Consider the following 15,491-nt stretch of genomic DNA (forward strand, 5'->3'; position numbering starts at 1 on the left):
TAGATCCTACATTAATATTGCTGGGCCTTTGGGCACCCAGAATTGTTCTCACATTTTACGGCATCAACGCCGGCCCTGGAAGATGCAGCACTAATGTGTTAACACAGCTTGGTTGTGATATATTCCCTCAGGTTTTGCCTAACTGAAGCATCTCCTCCAATATCAATTAAAAGTGTTATCTTGCCATCTCCGATTTTTACAATTTCTTTTCTAAGACAGGCGCTGCTGGCATTGAATGAATCCACAGGGTAGTTTCGTTGTACAACAAACACATGTATTCTGCTGTGACGATTTAGACTAAATTCAGAAATGTATCCAATCCAGGACCACATATGAAAGTAGAGCAAATCGGACTTGAAAGGATTTGTTCACACGACTCAGATTAGTGTCACATGTATACAAACATTCAGATATGGCCTGTCTGCACACTGCAGTTTAAAATAGCCAGTGACAAAAAAAAAAACTGTTCTGCATCACCGTAATCCCACAAAATAAATCAATAAGTAAATAAGCAAACGCATGATCAGATAAGCTTTTTTCAGTAATGAGGAACGAGAGAAGCGATAAGCACCTGTGAAATGGAGTGCACCTCGCTTCTCTGTGCCAATTCATCTACAGTATTTATTTCTTGGTAGAATAATTTGTTTGTGCCATTTTGTTCATGTAAACCCTTTATTCCAGCCATCTCATAATAAGCTTGAGTCAGGAACCTCTCATCGAATGAAAGATGTATCCACTTTAAACCCTCGTGTTTTCATCTGCCTTGTCTAAAGGCCCCTCTCCAGAGCCAATTCTTAGGTCCATTTAACTCGCTTCGCTGCTGGTGACTGATTCAGCACACCTCAGACACGGAGCCAATGGGCTGCTGGGATGCATTGGAATATTCATAACATCCCAACAGATGCGTGACTAGACAAATGCATTTTATCTTTATATATTTAACTTGTAATGTTCTACCTATTAAAGATGAACTTGAAATAAGCATGGAAGGCTGCAAACTCAGCAAAAATGGATAAGGTTCTGGTATATGGGTCAATGAAATTAGTCTATCCACAAGAAAAAAAAAAAAAACTTTAAACAATCTAGTTTAAAACACACATGCCAAGTTTTTAAGAAAGTTTTTAAATATGTCAATGAATGTATATATGAATGATTCAGATCATCAAACTAATTTTAATATTACACAAAGGTAACACGAGTAAATACAAAATACAGTTTTGAAATTATTAAATTTATTAAGGGAAAAAAGCTGTTTCACTACGTGAAAAAGTAATTGCCCCCTAAATCTAATAACTGGTTGTGCCACCCTTTGCAGCAAAAACTGCAAACAAGCGTTTGCGATAACTGGCAATGAGTCTTTCACATCGCTGTGGAGGAATTGTGGCCCACTCTTCTTTGCAGAATTGTTTGAATTCAGCCACATTGGAGGGTTTTTGAGCATGAATGGACTGTTTAAGGTCATGCCAGAGCATCTCAATCGGATTTAAGCCCGGACTCTGACTTGGACACTCAAAAACCTTAATTTAGTTTTTCTTGAGCCATTCAGAGGTGAACTTGCTGGTTTGTTTGGGATCATTGTCCTGCTGCATAACCCAAGTGCGCTTGAGCTTGAGGTCACAAAGTGACGGCCGGACATTCTCCTTTAGGATTTTCCGATAGAGTGCAGAACTCATGGTTCCATCAATTATGGCAAGTCGTCCAGGTCCTGAAGCTGCAAAGCAGCCCCAGACCATCACACTACCACCACCATGTTTGACTGTTGGTATGATGTTCTTTTTATGAAATTATGTGTTGGTTTTACACCAGATGTTTACGCCAGGGACATACATCTTCAAAAAAGTTCAACTTTTGTCACATCAGTCAGTCCACAGAATATTTGCCCAAAAGGCTTGGGGATAATCAAGATATTTTTTGGCCAATGTGAGACGAGCCTCTGTGTTCCCTTTGGTCAGCAGTGGCTTTTGCCTTGGAACTCTCCCATGGATGCCGTTTTTGCCCAGTCTCTTTCTTATTGTTGAATCATGAACACTGACCTTAATTGAGGCAAGTGAGGCCTGCAGTTCCTTAGATGTTGTTCTGGGTTCTTTTATGGCCTCCTGGATGAGTCGTCGTTGCGCACTTGGAGTCATTTTGGTAGGCCAGCCACTCCTGGGAAGGTTCACCACTGTTTCAAGTTTTCTCCATTTGTGGATAATGGCTCTGACCATGGTTCGCTGGAGTCCCAAAGCCTTAGAAATGGCTTTATAACCCTTTCCAGACTGATACATGTCAACTATTTTGTTTCTCATCAGTTCTTGAATTTCTTTAGATCACGGCATGTTGTGTTGCTCTTTAAGCATGCTTCACTTTGTCAGAGAGGTTCTATTTAAGTGATTTCTTGATTCAACAGGTCTGGCAGTAATGCTTTTTCACGTAGGGCCATGTAGCTTTGGACAGCATTTTTCCCTTAATAAATGAAATCATCATTTAAAAACTGCATTTTGCCAACCGACTCTCTAACCATTAGGCCACGACTTCCCCTAAATTAATAGATAGGACAAAAAAAATAGATTGTCATGACATGTGCCACATCCTATTAATCAAAAACTGAAAGACCTATAAATGTGTCACAGAGGGAAACTAAAGGATGCATGTGTGCGTGAGAGTGGGGGAGATTAGTTGAAGGGCTAAACCCTCCACAGAAGAGTCATCAGTCTTCTCAGCACATCCGTCAGGGATTTTCAGACATCGGAGAAAAGTATGCGTGTCCATTTTGTGTCTTTGTGAATAGGATTGCGACCTTCACAGAGAGAACATGCAGCCCTGAAATGATTTACAAGTCTGCTCTGAGTGAGAGTGGGAAGGAGGAGAGGAAGGGTGAGACAGAATGACAAAGAGGCAAAAACGAGGAGGAAAGTCAGAGAGTTTCCACCTATTGATCCAGGTGGGAGTGTACAGAAACCCAAAGGCCCTCCAAATGAAGGACGTACCACTGCAGCCGACTGTATGCCAGTAATGTGACCCACTAACCACATGTAATTAAGACAAAGGGACCGGTGCCAGAGGGGTGGGCTGAATGAAAAGTGAGCGGCGGCTCAGGAGAGGCTGAATTGGGGCTCGCAAACGCAGCTGTGGAAAAAGGCTGGCGTGAGGAGCTCTGGCAGGGCAGGCGGGAATCAAGACCGAAGGAGCTGATTTACAGGAAAACTTTCTGCTTCATTAATGCTGTCAGAGAGCTTAAATGGCCCGATATGTGACACAACTGTTCCTCTCCATCTCACTCTGTTTTCTCCTGTCTTGGGTTTTCTGTTGTCATTCTCGTTCTCTCTGGCTGTTTGTTTTTGACACTCTGCAGTGTTTCCGCAGAAGAGATTAAAGAGGATTAGTGATGTAAATCTGTTAATGAATCTAACATTCAAATAACTTTGTGTTGCCCTTCTTGCAATCTCTCCTTCAGAACTCCCCTTCTCTTTTTTACTAACAGAGTTTTACACAAATAAAATTATCAAAGTTATCAGTGTTATTTTAGTATGATTGAGGTACTATCGTTTTTATTTTCATATTTTCTGTTTTCATTTAAAAATTTTTGTTAAAGTTTTAGTAATTTTGTTTTTGTAATTTTTAATAGTTTTTGTTATAATTTTTTCATTTCAGTTTTAATTATTTTAGTATATGAAGAATGTTAATGAGAATGTTGTCAGTTTGTTTCAGTTAACAATTATTTAAAGCATTTTTTTTCTTTTATGGCTATCATTTTTTTTCTGTTTTAGTTAACTAATAAACCTGGTATTTAGGGCTGTGATGACTAATTGGTAATAATTAATGAAAATGATTAGCAATCAATTTTATTATGGATTTGGCATGTGTTTATGCTGTGCTTGGAGAATCATCATCAGTGATGTAGAAAATGAATAATTTCATATGTGTAGTGTATGATTGTATATGCAGGTGTGGTCATGTTTTTGATGAGTGCTTGTTATGCTAAATGCATTTGAGATGTTTTGTTTTTATATATATGGACACATCTTGTATCTTGCTATTTTGTGCTTACAGTTCAAGCATTTTTGTTCTAACAACAGCATTTTATTTGCTGTCTTCCTTTTGATCAACAAAATGACTATATGGCCCACAATACTGCAAACCATACAGTACACATTTTTGCTTTGTGTTCTTTGACAAGATGGTCAATCTGTGACACTTTGACCCTCAGTTGTTATTTATGCAAATTCATAAGTTTAAAGAGTTGAAACATGAACTTTGGTATCCAGCACAGAACTTTCCGGTCCTGTGTTTACATGCATGTGTGTGGAAGTCTGTATGGCTGCAGCTTTAAACTTGCATGGCTATCAATTAAACAGAACCCAGCAGACATTTTATTTTGATTAAAGACTTTTAATAAAAACATATGTTAAGGCAAAGAAAAGATTCTGTTGCCAAAGGCTATTTCTGCTAAAACCACCTGGCTTTGCTCAAATATTACAATTTTAGCACAAATAGCACATTCTGCCTATTTATACTTTGTGTGAATAGCATTTAATTCTATCTGCACTTGGTGTAAACAAGATGCAATTAATTGCTATTTATATTTGGTGTAAACAATATCTACTACTATCTATGTCTATGCCTTTATTTGGTTATACTGTTCAGCTGCTTTCAAACTGTATGTTATGTATAGCAATAGATTTAAATATTGTTTGAAAAAGAAAAATGAGCAAGATATGATCTGATTAATCAAAGACATATTTGACTGATTAATTAATTAGTTGTTTGACCTCACTGAAATGGTGTTTGGATCACTCATCTATATTTCTTTCTTCCCCCGCAGGACAAATGACATAGGATGAACACTGCTGGTCATCTCTGGCTGTCTGTGCTGTCATCCCTTTTTGCACTGGCCTGGGCCGTGGAGCCGCTGGGTCAGGCTGTCCCCTGCTCCTCTCTGGTGGCTGGGGTCTTATACGGCTCCTTCTCGCTTAGGGACCTCTTTCCCAGGCCGTCGGCTCTGACATCTGGATGCTCCTGGACTGTGGAGAACCCTGACCCCACCAAGTACTCGCTCTATTTCCGCTTCAATCGCCATGCCGGCACGTGTTTAGCTTTTTCCCCGCTGGTGCTGCCCCTGGACCACTACCTCTCAAACCAGACCTGTGGCCCCCCAAACCAGCCCACCTTCCCCTCGGACCCTGAAGCTGTTGAGCTTTGCATGGTCCCAGGACCCCACACCTTCCTGCAGTTTGATAAGAACTTTGTGCAGTTGTGCCTGACCACTCATCCCAACAAAGACGGCGACAACGGAGATGGGACATCCGAGGGCCAAGCCCCCTTGTCGGCGGAAACTCTGGACTTCCGGCTCGTAGAGGTTCTGCTCATTAATAATGAGAATTCGAGTCAGTTTACGTGTGGAGTCCTGTGCCGATGGTTTGAGGAGTGCTTGCACATCGGCTCAGGCTGGGAAACCAAGAGCTGCAGTATCACCCAGACGGGATGCGTTTGTCCCAACACGGCCCCTCCGGTCTCCCTACTGCCCACTGCTCCCCATAACCACTCTTTAGACCCCAGCGCGAGTGTGTTGCAATCCCCACCCGACGACTGTTGTGTCACACAGCTGCATTCAAAGAATGGCATCGCTATAGCACCCAGGGATGTCCGGCAAGGTAAGCCAAGCTTCCTTCTGACCAGCTGTTAGCTGTTTCATTTACAGCCTACTCCATTAAAATCAATTAAGCTGCTTTACAAGCTACTTTGTTTGATTGGGTAACTATGGGCTCGTTTTGGATCACAAGCAAAGTGTTTCACTTTCAGCTTGATTTGATTTGATTTGGAGAGCTCATTTTATATTTCAATTATTAGCCTCTAATTACAAAAGGGAAACTTTAACTTTAAAGTGCTTGGAACTGCCTCCAATCAGGATAAGTGTTTGTGATAAAATAGTAATCACTGACTCCCCTTGGCTGCACTGTTTTAGTCCTGCTGATGATCTTATACACTGTGTTCTAACTGGGTGTGACTCGAAAACCTTCTAGTGACAAGTAATCTATCAGTAGATTGATCATTTTGTGTTTATTATGCAAGGTTAGGTCTGGTCCTCAAATCTGATTGGCTGAGCAATGATTCAAGAGCTCTGATATTTAGCGCAGCACTTGGAACTGAATCAATTATCTTTGTCTGTATAGTAGGATTTCAGGGACTCTTTCTGCAAGATATATTGTTAAGCTAGTAGATGGTAACAAATAGCTGTATTATAATGACTCACTAAATCGATAATCACTATAATAATCACCGATTAATTCAATACCCTGATTCAATCAGGAGTAAACAAGTCATTAATTCACTGAACCACTGCTTCATTCAGAAATAAAACAAGTTGACTGTTTCTGAACATTCATTCAAGCAAACTATTTCTTACTATTTCTGCCACAAAAAAGTAAAAAATAGTAAGAGTAGCATGCTAGTATGTAGTTCTGAATTCTGCACGTGTTATGAGTAAGCCTGAATCATTCGTTCAGCTGATTCGTTCAAAGACACTGATTCTTTCAGAAATGAGCGAGTCATTGAACCACTGAAACGATTTTTTCAAAACGCTGATTCGTTCCGGGAAAAAAGCAATTAATTCAGTGTGTTTACATGCACCCTCATAATGAGATTATAATTACATTTTGGCAATATAGCGATTAAACTTTACCTCATGTCAACGCAATACTTCGATCTAAATAATGCGATTAAGCTCATAATCACAGCAAGCATGATCATATTAAAGGTGCACTAAGCAATTTTTTTGCCAAACGATGTTGATATTTGAAAGCACCAAAACAAACACGCCCAACAGGACCTCACCCCTATTTTTATATCTCTGCCCCACATGTACGTACACAACCCTGGCATAACGACGACCGCAGAAACAAGTGAAGATGACACAAGCATATTCAAACAAAAGCCAACACAGATAAGTTGTTTGAAACAATGCAAAATCAACGGTACTCACCTATCAAAAAGAAACAACGCAACCTCGCGGGTCCTACCTCTTGCCTGGTCGTAACCCTTCTTTTAATGTTTTATTCCTCCGATATTTTCCTCTTTTTTATCTTCCAGTTCTCTCTATCTATAGTCGATCTGCTACTATCTGTCCTGTGCACTCAAATTGAGCGCTCTCTTCTCTCTATCAATACAAGACACGCCCCTTACTGCTGATTGGCTGCAAGCGTGTTTTGGGACATGGTCCGACACTGCGGTCAAAAGCGGTTTTCAAAAATTGCTTAGTGCACCTTTAACAGAGGTGGCGTACGCATGTAAACACCTTAATCGCATTATTGCTGCTCTGACCAAAGTGTGCATGTGGTTGTGATGTACATAAATGACGTGACACGCACCTGCAGTAATATGCAGATTAGAAATGATGGTGGGGAAGCAAGCATCGCATTTCGGGGGAGCCAGGGGAAACAGAGTTCATGTTGTCGACGTTGCGCGTCATCAACATAATGCAGTACATTGATTGATGAAAACACTGAAATAGGGACATTTTTAGGCATGTCACAACAAAAATGTCCGAGACCAGATACACAAGAAACAAATTTGATTTAATTTGTGCTGTGCAGTGGGGTATGTCAATAATGGCGGTAAAAAATAACCACCATTAATAACAAATAATGCGAATAATGGAAATTGCATGTAACCAGAAGTGAAGCTTTGCTCTTGACTTCATCAAACATCATAATGTGATTAAATCCTTACTCTGATTATTAGAAATAATCGTATTATTTGTGCACATGTAAACGTAGTCATTGAATCACTCAACCGATTTGTTCATCACCACTGGTTAGGAGGCTGGTTAGGAGAGAAACGAAAGAGTAGCAAGGAAGAGATGTATTGCTTATCGATGTATCACGCCGGGTGACCAGATTTAAAATGGTATATTGGTATATGGTCTCAAATCTGTCACTTGTCACATTTGCTGATGTCGTTTTGTGTTATTGCTTCGGGGTTGTGGGTGGATATAGAGGTAGAGGACAGTTCATGGGCTGCTGATGATTTTTAAATATATATTTATGTATTGCCATTATTCGGGTCAACTTTTTCCTCTGGCCCCCGCTGTTGTTTTTTTTTTGTTTGTTTTTTTTAATCTGCCCCGATATAAGTTACAGGTTATCAGACCCATAGGCAATCAGCGCCATTGATAGACGTCATTATGTTGTGTATAGAAACATTCTGCGTGTATTTCTGATTGAGGGACAGAGAGAGTCAGAAAGTGTGTTATTGACGCCGAAAAATAAGCGACTAGGAGGGGAAAGTGAGAATGAGAGGACGTGTATGTGCACGCATGCTTCAGCCGGGCTTTTCCTGGCTCGCTCTAGTGCCTCTCAGCTAAAGCCACACTGAGTTTTATCCTCCCTTGAGTCAGCATGCTGATTGGCTGTGCCAGACAGGAGGACACTGCCAATATGCCTGTTACAGAGATGCAGCCTTCTCCTGTGCCCGCAAAGACTGCACATTAAACGGCCTTCTCCTCAAAGCTGACATCACTGACACCAGCCAATTTCAAGCATGGAGAGTTCTTCTCTGGAAAGATGTTGACAGTATTTTTAGGTGCATATTGGGAGATTTTTTTCCGTAAGTAGGCCACTCTGGAATAGAGGATATATAGCATCCTGCACAGTCATTGCAAATGATTCAAAAGGAAATCAGAGCACTCAGGCATATAGGTCTCTTAACTACTATGTAATGTAATAATCCGTCTAATTTTGCAGTGCAGAAGCTAGTTATTTTCTGTGAATGTGTGAGACTTCATTAGCTCCTATAGGCGCATAACTAGAGAAATGACATAATTGTATTAAACTATTTGTGCTACAAATCAGTGTGTTTATAATTATGACAATACATTAAAATAATATCAAGCAGCATAACAAGCTCTTTTGTACAGCTAAAAATAACTGGAAACGAATGACACCGGAAACCTTGCACGTTCAAGTTACAAATGGCTGAACCTGTTCGTATGTTAAAAATAAGGTGGATGTGATAATTAGACCCACAAGGATTCTGCAAACTTTTTCATATTTACGGTAAGGGCAAATCTACTGAAATCTGTGGAATAGGTTTAAAAATAAAAAAAAGGTGCACTTTAAGTTTTTCCTTATTAAAGTTTTACAGTAGTGAGTTGATTTTTGTAAAAATATGATTAACATACTGAAAAAAAATGCTGAAAAAAAGTATTAGTTAAACCATTGAAAATATTATTAAAACAATCATGTATTCTCACATGAGGTCAGGGCTCCCATCATATCTTCATAGCTGTCACCTAATAAAAGCTTTTTATTTTTACATGAAGTTGGTCTTTTCATGACCAAACAAATACTCATTTTATTGTACCTTAGTACTCATCTATTGTTGTCACAACACACATGAAAATAACAAAGTGCGCCTTATACTGAAATGTACCAATTTTCTTGTTAGCAACTGAAAATTTCAGCCAAACTGATTTTGCCTCTTATTTAAACAATATATTTTTTAACCTGTTTCAAATCCACTTGTTTTTGTACAATTTTGTAAATGACACACATTCTGCAGGGCCTTCATCAGAGATCTGCGTGTGGTACATTTTCTGCCATAATCTGCGTATGTTGAACTGCAAATAAATCTTTTTGTTTGGATGGGAGATGAACACACCACAGACGAAAATTTGTTTCTGTGAACTGTCACCATCCCTTGGTGTGCAAATGATTTAATTACAGGCGTGTTATCTAAAGGCTTAATTGGACTAATTATTTAATTGTCTTCAGGCCTAGGTATTTCTTGCTCATCTCTGGATCATAGACAATCCCTATGCTCAAAGCCCACATGAACATGGAACTTCTCGCTCCTCCGTGTGCCGCAGCCTTGAGATTAGGTTGGCGAAGGAGGAAAAAAGGCACACGCTGTTACAGCATTTCTTCTTTTTTTATGCTAGTGTTGTAGCTTAATAGAGGCTAATTGGTGTGATTGCATGTGTGTGATGTTGATCTAGTTTCCTGTAGACTGAAACATCAGCTTGCAGGCAGAAGAAGCCAGATTGCCATGCTGCATTAGCTATTGTGCTTGAGTTAATGTTGATATAATCTCTCTTTGATTACATCCAGTGATTACTCTCTCTCCATAAAGTGCCTTGTGTTGTGCTTTTCTGGAGGTCCCTGTCTGTTCCACATAAACAGCGAATGTTGAATATTTTCAGATCTCTAGTGTATGTGTATATACTGCACACATATATTTAGCGAATGTCAAATTGAACTTGACTAAATTGCAGGAATTATTAGAAACGCACTGGCATATACAGAGGCTTTATATTTTACAATTGTCAATTTAAGTCTCAACTGTTTTCTAATAGCAATAATAAATTGCAAATTTAGTTCACAGTGGGATTTATTTTTGTGATTTTTTTTTTATGTTACTTTTTTTACTCTCACAATCACAGTTTTAATGACACAAATGTGACTTTGTATGTCACAAATATTGATTTATTTCTTATTTAAAATGTTCTTTCCCTAACATTAGTATATAATTCTTAAATATGCAAGCCTCATTCTGCCAAAAAATAAAATGGGTAATTGTTAAATTAATAACATATTTTCTTTTAACAGATCTTCTTCTTTTACAATGTTAATGCTTTTAATAGTTTATTTTATAAGGACTTGCTATGAACGTACTGTATGCTATAAGGTTCTTGCGATAAAAGCGTAGGTTTTTTTTTGTTTTTTTTTTACTTGTCCTTGAGTTCAGTGCACAGACCTCCGGAGGGTCAGGGGCTAAGCAACATTGCTAGGGCACAATCGCGGTCTGGGGGGGCGGGGTGTAAAACAGTGGTGAACCTTCCCAGGAGTGGCTGGCCTACCAAAATTACTCCCAGAGGGAGATCGGAACAAGAAGAGACTGGGCAAAACGGCATCCATGGGAGAGTTCCAAGGCAAAAGTCATTGCTGACCATAAAGAACACAAAGGCTCGTCTCACATTTGGCAAAAAATATCTTGATTATCCCCAAGACTTTTGGGCAAATATTCTGTGGACTGATGTGACAAAATTTGAACTTTTTGTAAGGTGTGTGTCCCGTTACATCTGGTGTAAAACCAACACAGCATTTCATAAAAAGAACATCATACCAACAATTAAGGTTTTGGAGTGGCCAAATCAAAGTCCGGACTTAAATCGGATTGAGATGCTGTGACATGACCTTAAACAGTCTGTTCATTCTCGAAAACCCTCCAATGTGACCTCCATTAGACTCCATTACTATGAATTCATCTGGGTGTATTTCTCTGAATTCTTAAAATACTTCTTTGGTAATTCTTAGGGATGCACCGATACTGAGCTCCTGTACTCGTACTCGTACTCGTTAAAATGCCCCGATAGCACCAAAAATAAAAGTATCGTTATCGGGCGAGTACTGGAAAAAGTGGTATCGGTGCATCCCTAGTAATTGTGATGTCAGTGTAGGTTTCAGACAGGAGTAAAAGATTAGCATTGGGTCTGCAACTAACAATTATTTTTCAAATAGTCAATTTTTCAGTTGGTGGTAAATTCATTGTGTCATCCGTAACTAGCATAGCTGCTAGCATTACTAGGCCTACATGTTTACTAGTATAATAGTATCTATTCCCTCAAATAGTATAGCTTTGACTAGTAATGCACTATTAGCAATGTAGCAAAATAGTCTACTACTTTGCTAAATGTAAATTATATTGCACAGCTTTATACTGTATATAAAGTTGGATATAGAAATATATCCACCTTTATCCTTATACACTTACATAAAGCAATATGTACTATATAGCAAATCTTAAATGTGTGATTGTTTATATTATTACAAATGAAAGCTGTAATCTGTTAAATACAACTGTAAGGCATGACTATATTAAGATGTTATAAACACTGACATCATGATTTTCTGTAAAGCTACTTTGAAACAATGTGTATGTGTGAATAAAATTGACTTGACAACTTGGGTATCACAGTTTACCTATGCAGCAATACAATCAGTTGAGGTAATAATCAAACATTTTCTCCTATAATGTCCTCCTCCTTATTTAGTCTTCTGAAGTCATTTTAGTGAATCATTTTATCTGGATGATGCATTTCCAATGAGTCATTGTTCTGTAGCTTCAGTGTTGTGTAATTAACTACTTTTTTCAAGCATTAGCTACATTTAGTTTAACTGTAGCACTCCTTGAATCTGAGTAGTGTGGGCATGGCACACCTAATCGTGAGTTTAGCCCACTCTGGCTACTGTCCTTCAACCACCTCTACTGTTAAGGTGCCATCACATTTACCCCACTGTTCGCCAAATGTTTGTGGATGAATTCCATTAATGTAAATAGTAATCCACACAATTTTGAATTGTATGTGAGGGCAAAAGATTTCCCAACACAGATTTAACAACCAGGATCAAGCTGGTCATATACAGGTGCATCTCAATAAATTAGAATGTCATGGAAAAGTTCATTTATTTCAGTAATTCAACTCAAATTGTGAAACATGTTTCACTTTGACCAGCAGGAGGTGCTTGGTTTGTATGTTTATGTAAGCTGTGCTTTATACATCACTACACAATTGACAATGGACCTTTTTGTCTGAGAAATTCATGGAAAAATTGATGTGACCATTGAGTTCTAAGGACTATCTAACTGCTCAGAGCTGCAAGTGGGCCTGTTCTCAGTTTTCAGACAGATTCAGCCTCAAAATAGTTAAATGTAAATTATGTTGAATAACAGCTGACAAAAATCTCTTAAATAATTCAAATAGCTGCTTTTGTCAGAGATAGCAGGGTACCTTCACCACCTACCTGTGCAAAAATTAATTTTCCCACAGTACTGCAGAGGTGGAAAGAGTACTAAAATAGTCTACTCAAGTAAAAGTACCATTATATTAATGAAATTTTACTTAAGTACAAGTAAAAGTACCAGTCTAAAAGTCTACTCAAGTAAAAGTAAAAAGTAGCTCATTTAAAATGTACTCAGAGTAAAAGTTACTTAGTTACATTTTAACAGCAGGAGGGTGGCAAAAATGGAATAGGCCTATAAATCTCCAACTAGTTGTTTTTAATTAAAGGAACTTTACAAGTTAAACTGCAATAACCAAAAACATGTTGTCACATGACATTTAAAACATTTAGGGAGGTATGTGAGATTTTGCCATCCCACCTAGTAGGCAGAACAAGCAAGTTATAGTCTGGCTACCAATGAAACAAGCTAAGAACCGTTTATGACATTTTTAATTGCGTTTGAAGGATTAGAAAATCAATACTTCACATTGGTTATTTCAGTAGCATGAAAAACAAAACAAACATTATTATAAATTATACAAAGAAAGCAAGCAAAGGACACTAAAGTGGTCCATGACTTCCGTCTAATGTGAGCTATGCACTTTTGCAAAAACTCCCATAATCACTGAAACAAATAAATCGCTTACATTTATTTTGTACTTTGTTGTTTATGATTATGACAGAATTTGCGAATGCACATTCAGAATTCAGTCAGTATGTGCGCACACTTGAACAACTCCGGCATTCTCCACGGTGATTAATCAAAACACCTCTGATTGGACACTGAATTCATAAACTCAACAGAAACGTGTGTGAATAGTTATACTGATGCAACAAGAGCAGATGCACTCTAAAATGTAACACTTTTCATTTATTTCACATTACACTTAAATCGTGAATACCATAATAGTTCTTGCTTAATTGTGCAGGGACACTTTTTGCACCTAATCATAAATTTGGGCGACATTTTTTCCACAAGCAAAGGGTTCATTTCTGACCCTGGTGCCAACCAACATTATAAGTCCTGCTAGGGGTGTGTGAAAAAAAAAAAAAACATATCTTGATATGTTTCTGGGATTTTATCGATAACGATAATTAGACAATATTTTGCTGAGAGTGTTATTATGCTGGTAACTTAAGGATTGCTCTGGACAGCTGACTTGAAGTTTTTGATATTTTTCATATGCTGTGTGGTCAGTTCACAGCAGTGATAGATTATATATATTATAGCTTCATTATATCATAGATTAATAGATTATATATATATATATATATATATATATATTAAGTTATAGCTTCATAATGACTGGCACTTTCTCTGCTAGAAATACATGTAGCTAGCAACTTTAGCGATACAACTGCTGTTAAAAGAAAGAAGATGGACTGAATGCTAGTCTGACTAGTTTTATTACCGTATTGGCCTGAATATAAGACGACCCTGATTATAAGACGACCCCCCTTTTTCCAGATGTACCTTTTGGAAACACGCATTACATTACGTATTTCATGGCACACTCGTTTTATGCGTATTTGTCGCCACCTATTGTTGTGGGTGTATTATTGACATGTCAAAGTCTAGACCCTGAATATAAGACGACCGCGTTTTTTCAGATGTATTTCCAAGAAAAAAACGGCAATACGATAACTTCAGTGCCCACACATTCTCATAGTTGCACACTTTCTGTCTCTCTATTTGGACTCGAGACCTTGAATCAATATAACTCACTCTACTCTGAATAATAAGTGTGCTTCTGTGTATGCTTGTGCCAAGAGAGACTCACAAACTGTTAGCCAGCCTCCCAGTGTTTCTACTTGCGACACAAATTTGCATAACGTTATGGGAAGGACAGCTGATTTTGTGTGTGCATTCCAATTTGTAGGCCCACATGGAATATGTGCATTTATTATTATTATTATTATTTTTTTGCATTTACTGAGCTTGTTGTGGTGGAATGGGACTTTAATTTGGTAAAATGTTTTTGTAGCTGAAGTCATTTTGAAATAATTTGTATTTAGTAATATATAATAATTATTTAATAATAATAGTAATTAAATCATTAATATTTAAATATTTAAATATACTAAACCTAACATGATCAACCATTTAAAATCTGTAGAAATCTGCAACGTTTCTGCTCAATTTAACAGGTGTGGATACCATATATAGATATTGTAACAATAGCATTTATTTAGAGTATTTGCATGCTTATTGAAAGCCTATCTGCAGGTAGTATTTGTGTAGATGTGTGAACAGTGTATTGTGTATATTATGTGGAGCTGAGGCTGCAGTGTTGTTAGAGATTTGTGAGCAGTGGCAGTGTGATTATGATGGATGGAGGAGTCCTCTCAGTTATGGTTCCGCTGCTGATCTGAACTGCAGGGGTGGAGGAAGAGGACCGCTCCGTGATCCGAGTCTGGCTTTCCACTGGCCTTCTGTCCACACATGGTTCCCCTTGACCAAGAGAACCAGTAGGTTAAGATCAGGGTCGTTGCTGCTGTCTCTTACACCTTTTAGCCAGGTGTTCTAATCCTTAGTTTGGCTTGCTTTTTCTCTTTCACTTTTTAAAAAGGTTTTTCAGAGTCATCTAGAGTCATCCCACGGTCATGGAAAAGCTGCAAATCTAAAAGTCTCTTTTTCATAACCCATGGTTCTTTATTGTAGAATTGATTAGGGATGTGCGCGACGACTAATTTGACTGTCGTTTAAACGAAAGTTTTGTATCCGACTAGTCG

The 15,491-nt window shown here is 38.3% G+C and overlaps 1 protein-coding gene and 1 long non-coding RNA gene across 4 annotated transcripts in view; both read left to right on the forward strand.

The window, feature by feature from the left end:
- LOC107670015 (uncharacterized) overlaps nucleotides 1–15,491 on the forward strand; it is a 718,471-nt gene that overhangs the window by 111,701 nt on the left and 591,279 nt on the right. The window lies entirely within an intron of this gene.
- The window catches only part of LOC107669951 (adhesion G protein-coupled receptor B2-like), a 303,770-nt gene that overhangs the window by 83,282 nt on the left and 204,997 nt on the right, over nucleotides 1–15,491 (forward strand). For all 3 annotated transcript variants that reach the window (XM_016462397.1, XM_016462388.1, XM_016462399.1), the window contains exon 2: nucleotides 4,805–5,633. In XM_016462397.1, the coding sequence (XP_016317883.1) occupies nucleotides 4,820–5,633 (814 nt within the window). In that variant the 5' untranslated portion in view covers nucleotides 4,805–4,819. The remainder of the gene's footprint in view (nucleotides 1–4,804; nucleotides 5,634–15,491) is intronic.

Source organism: Sinocyclocheilus anshuiensis, unplaced genomic scaffold (assembly GCF_001515605.1).
Source record: "Sinocyclocheilus anshuiensis isolate Anshui unplaced genomic scaffold, SAMN03320099.WGS_v1.1 scaffold253, whole genome shotgun sequence".
NCBI lineage: Eukaryota > Metazoa > Chordata > Actinopteri > Cypriniformes > Cyprinidae > Sinocyclocheilus > Sinocyclocheilus anshuiensis.